Genomic DNA, 13,741 nt, shown 5'->3' with positions numbered 1-13,741 from the left:
GGTTAGAAACAGGAATGTAATTGTTAAGGTTGGAGGGATCAAGGGAAAGCTTTTTAAATAGTGCCTCCTAGAGGCACGATGGTATCCTGCTCTCCCTCAATGAAGCATTGATTATAGTCTCCAACCACCTGCCCATACCTTCCCTAGCAGATTTTATTAGCCATGAAGGGCAAGGATCTCGAGCGCTTGTCATTGCCTGCACACTGCCCAGGATCTTGTCCACATCCTCAGGCTGTACCAACTGAAAAGAATCCAACATGATAGGACCAGATGGTACCCGAGGCAACTCAGCCAGAACTGCCACAACCCTGATGTCCAAATTGGCATGGATGCGAGTGACTTTATCTGCAAAGTGGTATGCAAATTGGTCACAGCGGGCAATAGATGGTTCCTCCCCCATTACACAGGGGGATGTGTGAAGCAATAACTTTGCTACATGAAAAAGCTCCACTGGCCTGCACTGAGCAGATGCAATGGAAGCGGCGGGGGCGGGGGCAGGGGGTATTTCTTCACCACCTCAGAATAATCCTTAAAATGGGTTTTGGCTTGTGTACAGTTGGATTCATCACGAGTATTCCTCCAGCATTGTTCCAGCCGCCGTCCGAGTTGTTTCATGGCCCTAAGCTCCTCAGAAAACCAAGGAGCAGAACAGGCTCCACCAAGCTGGAAAGGGCATTTAGGAGCGACCATGTAAATAGCTCAGGCTGTCTCCATGTTCCAGAGATTCACCAGCGCCTCAACAGAGTTGCCAGCTCTGGACACTGGAAACTTCCCGAGGGCTGTCTGGAAACCAAGCGGATCCATAGCCTCCAGGGACAGACCTTTCTAATTGGTCCACCACTCCTGCAGAGGGTAGATGAAGCAGTCAAACTAAACCCCACCAGATAAAGATTGGTCTATGACAAGGGAGTTATCTTAAACTTTCCCCACCTCCAGATCATGCATTCCCTGGTCAGCAAAAAACAAGATCCAAAGTATGTCCTGCCATGTGGGTAGGGCCCGATACCAATTGAGATAGGTCCACGGTAGTCATGGTGGCCATGAAGTCCTGAGTTGCCCCAAGGGGGGGCCTCAGCATGGACATTGAGGTCCATGAAGACAATAAGTCTGGGGGAACCCAATACCACCTCTAAGACCAACCCCACCAGCCCATGCAGGGAGACTGAAGTGCAGCGGGCTGATCGGTACACCAGCAGAATCTCAGATGTCCACCCTCAAGGACAAACACTTGGAATCAGGAGATTGCCTAACTGGCCACCTGGAAAGAAGAAAGGTCTCATGATAGATGACCGCAATGCCCCCTCCCCGACCCTCAAGGTGGGGCTTCTGCAAGATGAGGAAACCCAGAGGAAAAAGCTGAGAGAGAGCAACCCCACCCAGCTCATCTGACCAGGTCTCTGTCACACATAACAGGTCAGCATGCTCATCCACAATCAAATAATGGATGAGAGGTGTTTTACCATTTACAGACATTCATCAGCAGCCGCCTAATCCTTGAGAGAGTGTCCTCAGAGCTCCCTGGGGCTGCAGGATTGGGAGAAGAGCCAGAAAAAGGAACAGACCTCCATTGTCTGGACTGCTTTCCCCTGTGACAACCTGCCCAAGTCTACCACCATATCTCCCTCTGCCAGATCACTGCCCCCAGACCGTCCCCAAACTTCTGCTCTCCCAGACACATTCTTTATCCCAACAACCTCAGCTCCTATTTGAATGCTCACACCAGTCCCTAGTGAAGCAATACAACTGCCTCTCCAAATACCGCCCTCTGAGTTGAAGTGGGGGGAGGGATTTAAATAAGGCTTCCTGGATGAGGCAAGCACAGAGAGAGAACCCTGCTCACCAATCCTCATCCTGCCCTCTCCCCACACTGGGTGGTTGGTCTTAAAGGTCCTTACACAACAGGCTACAGCTGTCACACCAGGCTGCTGCTGTTGTCTGCACACCAAACTGCTACTGATAACCGTCCCTAATGCTTTGTGTTAGATCACATTGTCAAGCTTGCAGAAAATAGCCAAATGATCTTCCTGCCAGGGAGGCCTCAGTCTACTCGCCTCAAGGTTGAGAGCTACAAGGACAAGAGCCGCCAAGAGGCCCGCGCCCCTGACACAAACAGTTTTTATCAACAGATCACCTGGAGGGGGGAGGAGCAGAGACAGTCAGGCCCCGCCCAACAGAGCATCTTCCTTCCTTTCCTCCACCCCCTGGCACAAACAGCTGTTATCAACTGCTTTATGTTGTATTATGACATTATGTTGTACGTGTACAGATATCTGTACACTTGTACATTTTTTAATGTGAATGATTGTACCAGAATTCTTTTTCAGAAGTGAACCTGGGTACAGGTCCCTCAGATGCATGGTGCAGATATTTATTGTACTGCTGCACCTGTGTGCAGCATAACGTGAATAACTGTACCTGTGTACACTGTACACTCGTATGAGTGTCGAACATAACATGTGAATACGGCCTTACCATCCTACATATCTTTTTGTCGCTCCCCACCGTGACTCTTCCTCTGATGCTGCTTCCACAGATTAATTCTCCCTGGTCTTCAAATGCTCCCTTCTTTTCAGGTGCCTGCTTTACTTGGCTTCAAGTCTGTATGAAGGCAGTCTTCTTATTGTCTGTTTTGCTTTGCATAATGTGTCAAACAGTTATAGGGTTACAGGGTTCCTTGTCTTTTCTTCATCTAATCTATTTGATGGTAGAGAGCATGCACATTGCGTCCTCCTTTGGTCATGCACATTTAGACTTGGAACAGATGATACTCTATTCTACAGATGGTAGATGCTCTCTACTATCAGAGATGCCATATATGTGGTGGGGAAACAAGATTGCACCTTCTCACCTCACCCACTGAGTGGACCTGTGCTGCCAAGTGTGCTGCCCAGAGATGTAAGTTTTGGGCAGTATAAAAATATGTTAAATAAATAAGCAATGAACACTCCAAGACATCAATATATTTGGTGGGGGGCAGTGATGCTTAAATAGGGAATTCACATATAAAATTGAATCTGTGTAGATTTGTGTCATCCCATGTCATACTCTGCATTCCTGGATTATGTGGGATATGAAGAAGTATGCCACGGCATAGAGACTAGATTGTGAACCGCCCAGAGACATAAGTTTTGGGCGGTATCGAAATGGAAATGTGTATAATAAATAAATAAACTAATTAATCAAATAAATAGATTGGGGAACACAGGGATCAATTCTGAGCTTCAACAGCTAATTTTGTCTGAATAGAGTGGAAATTACAGAGATTAAGTGGCTGTTCTCATGTGCAGGCTAACCCAGGCTAGGGAAGCCCAGCCTGGATCAGGCTGTGCAAAAGATCGGGCCCTATCTCGCTGGGATCAGGCCTTATCCCAGTAGGGCAGTGCTGCCTAGCCTGGCTTTTTAGTCTGGGTTAATGGCACCAGTGCACCATTAACCCAAGCTCTGGGAATATGTGTCTCCTTGGGTTATGTTCAGCCCAAGGAGACACAGAGATGGGCGCTGTCTCCTGTGGGAAAATCCCTCAATGCACATTTTGGGATACCTGGAGGCCGGGACCTGTTATTCTGGCCTCTGGAGATTGAGTCGTGTGGGAGCTCAGTCAGCACTCCCAGCAGGAATCATTCGCTTGTCTGAGGGGAAGGTAAGAACTATGCAGCCTCCTGCTCCCCTGCCTGCCCGGTTGTGTGAATAGCTCCAAAGTGTATGAGACATTTCTCCCAAAAAGCTCTCCCTGACTTTTCCTTCACTGGTAGGTGAGCTGTTTGGCCTGGTGGTACACTGGGGCTTTTCAATATAGAACAATTGCCCATCCCCAGAGGTCATGGTAGAGACTAAAAAGTGGGGCTGCCATCAGCCCCAAATATGTCACCCCAAGGGCATATTTAGACCCCACAATTTTAAAAAGGTCTGAACTGCCACTATCAGGATCACAGAGAAAGTATAATAGGGGACTTAGGATGGCAACTCGAATCCTCTTGCTCTCTTTGCCAAGGATACATGAGTAGTGATGGACAACTGTTCATAAAAGTGACATGTGGTCCCTCTTCAGAGCATTAACATGTTAAGAAATTAGGTAGATCAACACTCAGTTCACTTACCAGAATTATTTATTTTTATTTTATTCATTTATTTATTTTGCAATGGTGGCACCAGAAAAAAAACTGAGAGGGGGAACAGTAATGCAAAGTGCAATTTGAGGTGGGTGAGCTGTGTCCCACAGATTAGATTCCTGAAACAGAAATGGGGGCTGGGGGCAACTATTTTTTCTGGGAGGCAGTTCCCCTCTTGCCCCCACCATGGAGCCGCCCTTGGGTCCTTGCCATATATGGTAAGTATTATAATATATACACACATACACAGTGAAATATTTACACATCAGTTTTTTCCTTTAATTTTTTTTAACCACATGCTCACTCATTTATTCAGAAGAATCCAGACAGTATTAATCACAAATAGTTCCATTCCTGTGTTTTTCCGGCTATCCTCCCATTCCCCCAAGTCCTAATTTATTGTGATTTTAAAAATAAAATAAAAATCTCCCACCATAATGGTAGTGCAAAGCTTTCAAGTCTGAACCACTGAGTGCTATTGTTTCATCTGGCTTGGGGATATGGTTTTTGCCATGGTTAGCATCACACTGGGTAAAACAAACTCTCTTCATTGCTTGCCTGCTGCTGTCCTCTTATCTGGGCAAGAGTGGGGGAGGAACAGGTATGTAGAGACATTGGCTGCAGGTTCTGTTCTACAGTGAGAAAGATCTTCCTCTTTCTACACAGGGAGCCTCTATTTTTGTACACAAACACAGATCCTTGCCACCCCCATACCCCAGAAGACTCCTCCTTTTCCCAGTGCAGCTTGCCTTTTGCATCCATCCAGCCCCCCACCATTCTTGAAGGTGCTGACAACTTCTAATTCGCTCCCAGCCGCATCAAGGGCCCTGAAACAAGCTGGGGCACTTGCATGCTGTGCTGCCTGATACAGGGGTACAGATCTCCCCTCAGCATTTGAGGAGTCCCCCTTAGTTTACCAAGCCCACCCTCCCCAAACCTAATAGCCCATATTTTCCCCCAAGTGTCTTTCTTCCCCTCACAAAAAAATTTAAATGAGGAGTTGCTCCTCCATCTTTCCCTCTGGCCTGATGAGACTAGGCAGATCAAGGCTGAAAATCCTGAAAATCCTGCTTCAGCTATTGCTTGCATTTGAGAAGTTTATGTGCACATGACACCCACAGAGCTTGGGTTCAGGCTTGCCTGTTTTGTGGCCTAAAGGCCTTTGCTCCAGCAGATTACAGTGCAGCAAAAGTAAGCATGCTCCTACCTCTATAAAAACAAGTTGTTCTAGTAAGAACTAAACTGCCTACTTTCTTTTTACCATCCCTACAACTGGACTAAATTTGGTTCAAATCGGTTAGGCAGTGTACAAGTTAGCCCTCTTGTGCCTCAAATGTTCATGCATCTGCCATCTTAGATTGGGGTGGATGATATCATCAAAAACTTCACCGTTGAGGTGTCCCTGTGTGTCACTCACTACAACTGTACCGAATTTGGTTCAAATCAGTTAGACTGTCAACAAGTTAATCCACTTGCGCCTCAAACGTTAACGGATCTATCTTCTTGAATACGGGTGGGTGACATCATCAAAAATTATGCCATTGAAGCATTCTTATGTGTCCCTACAGCTGTAGCAAATTTGGTTCAACTTGGTTAGGTGGTTGACAAGTTAGCCCACTTGCACCTCAAACATTTACGTGTCTTTGAATCAGGGTGGATGACATAGTCACAAACTATGCTGGACTTTGTGATGTGTCCCTACAACTGTTCTTGATTTGGTTCATATTGGTACAGGCATTGCAAAGTTGGTGGGGTGGATACACACGGACAGACACATGGACAGACACACAGAATGCTGGATGATCTCATAAGCCTACTGGAAAGTAGGCTAACAATGGACCATGTGTACAAAAGAATCCTTCCGAGTCCCAGATCCTGGTGCTGGAAGCTTTACCGCTGAATTTGTTTCTGAAAGGGCATGCATGTATTCCTTCTTGAAGGGCATGCATGTATTTACCACTGAATTTGTTTCTTGAAGGGCATGCATGTATGAATATGCCTTTTTGAATAAAATTTCCCACAGTAGTGGGGAAATGAGTGGACAGTGCAGGATTCCCCTTTGCACTGAAACTATCAAATATATAATTAGAACAAAACAGAGCTAGCAGTGGCAATGTGCTAGTATAGTGTTTGCAAGGAAAACATGATTTGGGTTTTTGTTGTTGTTGCCGTCTGGAAGAACCCATATTAACAAGGCCTTGAAAAGCATATACACTAGTCATTCCCTGAGGCAGAGGGCATCTGCAGCTCTGTGCAATTTTGGCTAAATCTGCAGCACAGATTTTTAAATGTTTTCCATTTATTTTATTACAACTTTTTGCAAAGCCTTATGTTTGATGAGGAAACAGTGGGTATGTTATTGTTCACAGTTTTTCTTATTTAAAAAGGAAACACTCACTTTCCCAAATAGCTCCCTCTTGCCCCCACCTCCTGATGCCATGTGGAAATAGTCAGTCCATTTAAAACTTAGAGGATGCAATGAGCTAAAGCAAGTGGAGGCAGCAGGATGGAAGCGAAAGGGCCCTTTTCCCCATCCATATGGTTCAGGTTTGCATCTTGTCTGGCATGATAATGTGATTGCTGGCAGAATTCATGTTTAGAGTCTTGAGCAAATAGCAGCCAATAAGTTGTAGGTTTAATGTGCACGTGGAGATGTTCGTAGAATTCCAAACTGCTTGATTCTACAGCTACAGTAAATACAAAGATACTGCATGAATCCTTCTGTAATGGAGTTGCTGATGTTTTGAACTTACATAGAGAAAGCAAACTAGAAGCCTTACACCGATGATAAGACTGTCATAGATCTCTCTTTCACACACAACTTACTACATAAGTGTAGCCCTAAGTAGTGAAACAGACTGTGCAGCACTTATTTGTAAGGAAAATGGAATTCAGTTGATATGTTTCCTATGACCTAGGGGTGGGGCTGTAAAGGGGGGTGGGGTGATAGAGCATCTGCTTTGCATGCAGAAGGTCCCAGATACAGTACAATCCCTGGTGTCTCCACGTAGGGCTGAGAAAGACTCCTGCCTGAAACCTTAGAGGAGCTGCTGCCAGTCAGTGTAGTGTTAGATGGACCAATGGTGCAAGTAACCTAATCAACTAACTCTCAGCATCAATACTTATTGACATTACCTATAACATCCAAGAACCCTTCAACTGTCCAACAAACATTCAACTATATTCGAAAAGACTTAATGTTTGAGAAGTCTAACACACGTTAGCTATTGGAAGCTTTACGTTTTCTCCCCAAATGCCCAAATATGTTCTTTCCTTTGGAAAAACATTTTCTCCATGGTTCTTTATTGCTTGCCTCTTCTCACCAAGTAATGCTAAGAAGAGCACAAAGACCATTGTGGGGTTCAAAGTCATATGAAGTACTTATTGAGATATTATCATATACATAAAAATTCATTTTATTAATAGCTATGCATAATATAAGAAAATGGTGGGCAGTTAACAGTTATGGTTTGGGAGCTGCCTGGTTGACCTATCGTATAATACCAGTTTTCAGTATATATCTTGTTTGCAGCAAGTCATTCTGCTTGCACAGATACCCAGCTGCCTATCAGTTAGTGGGGAAAATGAACCAGATAAAGACTGACCCAGCTGGATACAGCTGTGACCTTGTGTACCCATATATGTGTGTGTGTATCTGTGTGCATATGCATGTAAAGCAGACAGTGGAAGTCAAATGGATGCAATCATCCCTGTAAAGCAACTGTAAGCTGAACAGATGAATAGGTGCCAAATCATGACCAAGGTACTAGTTAGAGCAAAAGATATAGCATACTGGGATCTATACACATATACCACAAAAAGAAACAAAAAGAGCCCACATCAAACTGTCTGACGAGGAAGAAAAGAATAACCACAATATGACAGAGTATTACTATTATAGAAAATGTATTCAGTATAAATCAGTTCATGAATATGGATGGAACAATTCTATTTTCAATAAGAAACAATGAGGCTCTACACACGACCAGTGTGTAGAGCCTAACTGGGCTCTGCGAGGAGAGCGGGCTTAGCACTTTTGAAGGTTTGAAGGGGTATTCTGAAGGGGTATTTTTGAAGGTTTGCTGCCGGGAGACACATGGCTCCCATTGCAGCACTTGACCATGCAGAACTGGGCTGGCTTTCCTTGGGTTCCGCGTGGTCGTGAGAATAGCCTCAAAGGAAACCACAGTAGAAATGAATACAACACATAGATGATAAACTTCACAAACTATATATCAAAATAGAGCAATGGTGTCCATAAGTGAAAATATGAGTGAAGAAGTCCACACATTACAGTGACCTGGTGACTTCCATTTCAAGATACTTCTTTGTCAAGTGCCAGTGGACAACAGTCTTGTGAATTGATATTGGTCAGCATACTCAAATGTCTTGATCTTAATTGACTGGTTATATTGCCAAATGTGGTGGCAACATGTTCCTGTCTCAATCCCAAGATAAAGAGATAGTTGAGCTGGAAAAACACTCATGCTACCTCTTCTGTTACTTCTAGAAAATTCTCTTATAAAGTAGGTGATCCCCAAATATTTCCACCACATTTGGCAATATAAACAGTCAATTAAATCAAGACATCTTAACACTCTATCATGTATGTGTTGTATTCATTTCTACTATGGATTCCATTGTTTCTTGTTGAAAATACAATTGTTCTATCCATATTCATTAACTGATCTATACTGAATGCATTTTCTATAATATTAATACTCTATCATATTGTGGTTATTCTTTTGTTCATCATTGGACAGTTTGGTGGGGGATCTTTTTGGTTCTTCTTATTAATTGTTACCCACCATACTTCTCATTTTGGTGTCTGTAAAAATAAAACTGTAGTGCTAGAAAGGGCCAAAAAGTATGTTAGCATGGGGATAAGTCATATTATGACAGAGCGAGTCTACATAAACCAAGAAAATATTGTAAAGCCATACTAAGGGTAATTCATTAACACTGATGCCTAAACTGGAAAACTGGAGATGTGATCCTACAGCAACATTTGCTATGTCTGAGAACTTGTTTATGTGGTCAGAAAAAGAGTCAGCAGTTTCTAGCAGGATCAGTTGTTTTTACTCACCTCTTCTTCATCTCCATTTATGGGCTCCTTTACATATTATATTTTTACAAGCCAGTGTGGTGCAGTGCAAGTTCGTTTCCCAACCAGTATGCCACAGCAAACTGAGTGGTGTGCCACACTGAGTCAGCTCCAAAACCAGGAAGTTTAAAGTCTGTGGTGCTTATGGGAATTGATTCATCCCACAATGCACCAGGAAATTTCCTGTCATGCTCTGCCTGCCCTGAGGCCCCGCATGGTGCTCACCCTTGTGGTGCCTGCTACATTACAGCAGACTCCTAGGCTCTGAAGTCCTGGAAGAGCTCTGCCCTATGGGATCATTCATTAGTCTTTGCTTGTTGCAGAAAGTATCTAGACCCATTTCAAAGTATCTAGAAAGTATCTAGACCCATTTCAAATTGGCTTTTGGATGGGCTATCGGGTGGAGACTGCTTGGTTGGCCTGATGGATGATCTTCAATTGGGAATTGACAGAGGGAATGTGACTCTGTTGGTCCTTTTGGATCTGTCGGCGACTTTCAATACTATTGACCATAATATCCTTCTGGAACATTTGAGAGGATTGGAGGTGGGAGGCACTGCTTTGCAGTGGTCCCACTCCTACCTCATGGACAGATTCCAGATGATGTCTCTTGGAAACTGTTCTTCAAAATCTGAACTTTCGTATGGTGTCCCTCGGGGCTCCATATTGTCTCCAATGTTGTTTAACATCTGCATGAAACCGCTGGGAGAGATCATCAGAAGATTTGGTGCAGGGTGTTATCAATATGCTGATGACACCCAAATCTATTTCTTCATGTCAACATGATCGGGAGAAGGCATAACCTCCCTAAATGCCTGCCTGGAGGCAGTAATGGGCTGGATGAGGGATAACAAACTGAGGCTGAATCCAGATAAGTCGGAAGTACTTATTGTGTGGGGTTGGAGATTATTTTGATCTGCCTGTTCTGGATGAGGACAGTCTGGGGGTGCTTCTGGATACAAACCTCTCTCTGGTGTTCCAGGTTGAGGTGGTGGCCAGAGGTGCTTTTTATCAGCTTCGGCTGATACACCAGTTGCATACATTTCTTGAGACGAACGACCTCAAAATGGTAACTTCTAGGCTGGATTACTGCAATGCGTTCTATGTGGGGCTGCCTTCGTACGTATTCAGAAAACTGCATTTGGTCCAGAATGCGGCGGCCAGGTTGGTCTCTGGGTCATCTAGGGGATACCATATTACTCCTGACTTGAAAGAACTACATGGCTGTCAATATGTTTCCAGGCAAAATACAGGGTGCTGGTCATTACCTATAAAGCCCTACACAGCTTAAGCCCTGGGTATTTAAGAGAACGTCTTCTTCACCATGAGCCCCACTGCATGCTAAGATCATCTGGAGAGGTTTGCCTGCAGCTGCCACCAACTCGTCTGGCAGCTACTCGGGAATAAGCCTTCTCCGTTGCAGCCCCTGGACTTTGGAATGTGCTCCCTATTGAAACAAGAGCCTCCCCATCTCTGGCAACTTTTAAAAAGGCACTGAAGACACATTTATTCACCCAGGGCTTTTAATTAGATTTATAGTTTTAAATAATTTTAATATTGGGTTTTAAATGTTTTTAATCTTTTAAATGATTTTACTTGTTAATTGGTTTAATGTTTTAAATGATTTTAATTGTAAACTGCCCAGAGATGCAAGTTTGGGGTGGTATAGAAATATTTTAAACAAACAAACAAACAAACAAACAAACAAACAAACAAACATCCCCCTGGCTAAGGCAGGCCTTGCTTCAATATCAAAGTTCCTTTGTCCTGGTGTGTTTGTGTTGTTGCTTCTCCTGTCTGCTTGGCATGACCTCTGGCTTGTTCATGACTCTTGATTACTTGTTTGACCCTCTAGCTCCTGACTGTCAATCTGGCTTGACCTTCAGTGTGTTCCTGACTCTTGGCTGCTGTCTTGACCCTCTGGATCCCGATTGTTGAACCAGCTTGACCTCTGGCGTGTTACTAGCTCTTGGCTCCCATCTTCTGTCTTGACCCTCCTGGTTCCTGCCTGTCTACCTGGCATGATCCCTCTACCAGTCCTGGCTTCAGACTTCCACCCCCTAATGATCACTGCCCATGGATCAACTCCCTGAAATTCCCCACATTGGAGCTGGCTTGCTCCCTTATGCACCAAGAAGATCATGAAGCTGGAGGGTGGAAGAAGCTAAAATAAATAAATCTTACATTCCCTTTGCTGCTGGTGGAAAAAATTGTGGCTGGTTGGGTGGGGCAGTGTGCCTCAGTTGTTGTTGTTGTTGTTTAATGGAAGTGTGCCTTGGGATGAAAAAGGTTGGGAGATACTAGTATAGTAGATACTAAAGAAGCCCAGGGTTCACATCCTCACTCAGCCATGATGCTGACTGGGTAACCTTGAGCCAGTCCATATTTCTCAGCCAAACCCTACCCCCATAAGCTTTTGGTTTGTGTTAATATCAAATGGGCAAAACTCCAGGTATGTTCACTCCTTGAGGGTGAACAGTATGATAAATGTATGAGTACACCTAACATATTTAACACATAAAGCTGTAACTGTAGGCCATTGCAGCCAGGCTTTTTTAGTGGAACAATTTTTTTAGTGGAACAAAATTTATCATTTCTTCTCTCTCTCTGGCAGTAGTTCTGCCTTCTGCTGAAGGAGGAGGCAAACATGGCCAGGAAGAAACCTAGCCCAGTGCACCTCCCTTCTTTCTGGGCTACAGGGGTACCACTAATGTCTTTATTTAATTATTAGAAACATTTAATATACCACCCACTCTGAAGACTCCAGGCGGTGCACAAAAACATGCAAACAAGGCAACTTTAAAAATTACATTCTAAATTAAAAAGTAAAGTAACTAACACAAAACAAATAGGTAAACTACAGGGCAAAAGCCTGGCGAAAAAGAAAAGTCTTCAATAGAGATTTGAAGATCAGTAAGGAAGGGGCTAAATGAATCTGGAGGGGAAGAGAGTTCCAAAGAAGTGGGGCAGCAATGGAAAAGGCCCTTTCGCGGGTCCGAGAGCCCCAAACTTCTTGGAAATCAGGGACCAACAAGAGGGCCATCTGAGATGATCTAACCGGACAGGATGTAACTGGGTGGGAGAGATGGGTCTGTAGGTAGACAGGTGCCAAGCCCTGCAGGGGCTTCGGTAGACTTCTGGTATCAATGGAGTGATCCCCATCCAGAGCATACCTCTTCATTATAGGATACGCCTCCACCTGGTGAGACTATGATGGTGAGTACACTGTGTCTGCACATGGTTCACTTTCCTATGATATGTGAAACAGTCCTGTGTGGATAGTATTCTTTGTAGTGGAAGGTGGAGGGGGGCGAAGGGGAAGAAACCAGCCAATCTGATCTGGGAATATTTCTTTCTGACCCCAAGATAAGAAGTGTATGATATGACAGAATGTGTCAGAAACTTTGGAAACATAACCCCTCTTTAAAAATAAAAAATCAAACTATCAATAAGACTAGCAACTGCTCAAAATTTATTTCAGAACTGTCAAGGAGTGAACTTTCATGGGAGAGAGGAGGAAGTTTTTTTCCTCCCTGTTGTTTGCAAGGTGGACACAAATGCAATTGGTAGGCTGCTGACAACTTGACACATGTCTAATGAATCCAACACACACACACCGAGCCAAAACTCTACAGTACCAAATATTTACTAGGATTAAAAAACAAACCCTTCAAAAAACAAAGATCAACCACTTCAGTCAGTTGTAATGGCTCAGTAGCCCCCCCCCCCTGCTTTTTTGAAAGCTGGAGACATTTTGTTAAAGGAGAGAGTTAACATTTGTGTTGAGGATGCGGCGTTCTTACTGTGCGAGCTACCATTTGTTGAGTCCAGTGAGCAGATGTTGGAGGCCTAGTGTGTTGGTGACACAGGCTAGAGTGCTTTAACCCTCCACATCACATCTGTCCAACACACAGCAGAAAAAGGTTTTAATTTGACAGGTTGACTGAATGCAGAGAAGTCAGCTTTGGCCACCTATGGGAGGGCCAAATAAATCCAGTCATGAGAATAGCAGTCTTGAGGGGAGAAAGCAGGAGGAGAGTGACTATCTATAGCCGTTCACTCTCTTGACACTATGCATCAAAGCTATTCTGTGAATTTCTCCAGAGGGGAAAAATATTTCCTACAGTGAAATAAGTAAGCAATATTATTTGAGGTGCCTGTGCAAAATGCTTTAAATGGCTTTTTCTCCCTGTGGTTGAGATGATGCAAGAAATGAGAATTAAAATGAATGCAAAACCTAATGGTAAATCTCATACAAGCCACATGTAAACAGAAATATCAGCATAAAAGTTATGAATCTTAATTTGTGCCACTGAGCTAAAACTTGTATCTTTCTGCATTAAAGGAATATAGACATACAGCACTGTGTAGTGTCTACTTGCAATACAGAAAGCTGACATGGTCTTTCCAATTTATGGGGAAATTGACATAATTTTGCAAAAAAAGGGGTGAGTGGAGGGAGAGAGAGAGAGAGAGAAGCAAAACCACTTGTGAACTGGATTTTGCATAATGGGATTAATTTGGTTGA

General features: G+C 43.9%; 1 protein-coding gene across 1 annotated transcript in view; it reads left to right on the top strand.

Moving 5' to 3' along the window:
- Positions 1-11,607, top strand: part of ZNF407 (zinc finger protein 407) — a 684,045-nt gene extending 672,438 nt beyond the window's left edge. The window contains exon 9 of the mRNA XM_053244892.1: positions 11,069-11,607. Within this exon, the coding sequence (XP_053100867.1) occupies positions 11,069-11,151 (83 nt within the window). The 3' untranslated portion in view covers positions 11,152-11,607. The remainder of the gene's footprint in view (positions 1-11,068) is intronic.
- The last annotated feature ends 2,134 nt before the right edge of the window (positions 11,608-13,741 follow it).

This window comes from Hemicordylus capensis, chromosome 4, assembly GCF_027244095.1.
Source record: "Hemicordylus capensis ecotype Gifberg chromosome 4, rHemCap1.1.pri, whole genome shotgun sequence".
Taxonomy (NCBI): domain Eukaryota; kingdom Metazoa; phylum Chordata; class Lepidosauria; order Squamata; family Cordylidae; genus Hemicordylus; species Hemicordylus capensis.
This window is presented reverse-complemented; position numbering and strand designations above follow the sequence as displayed.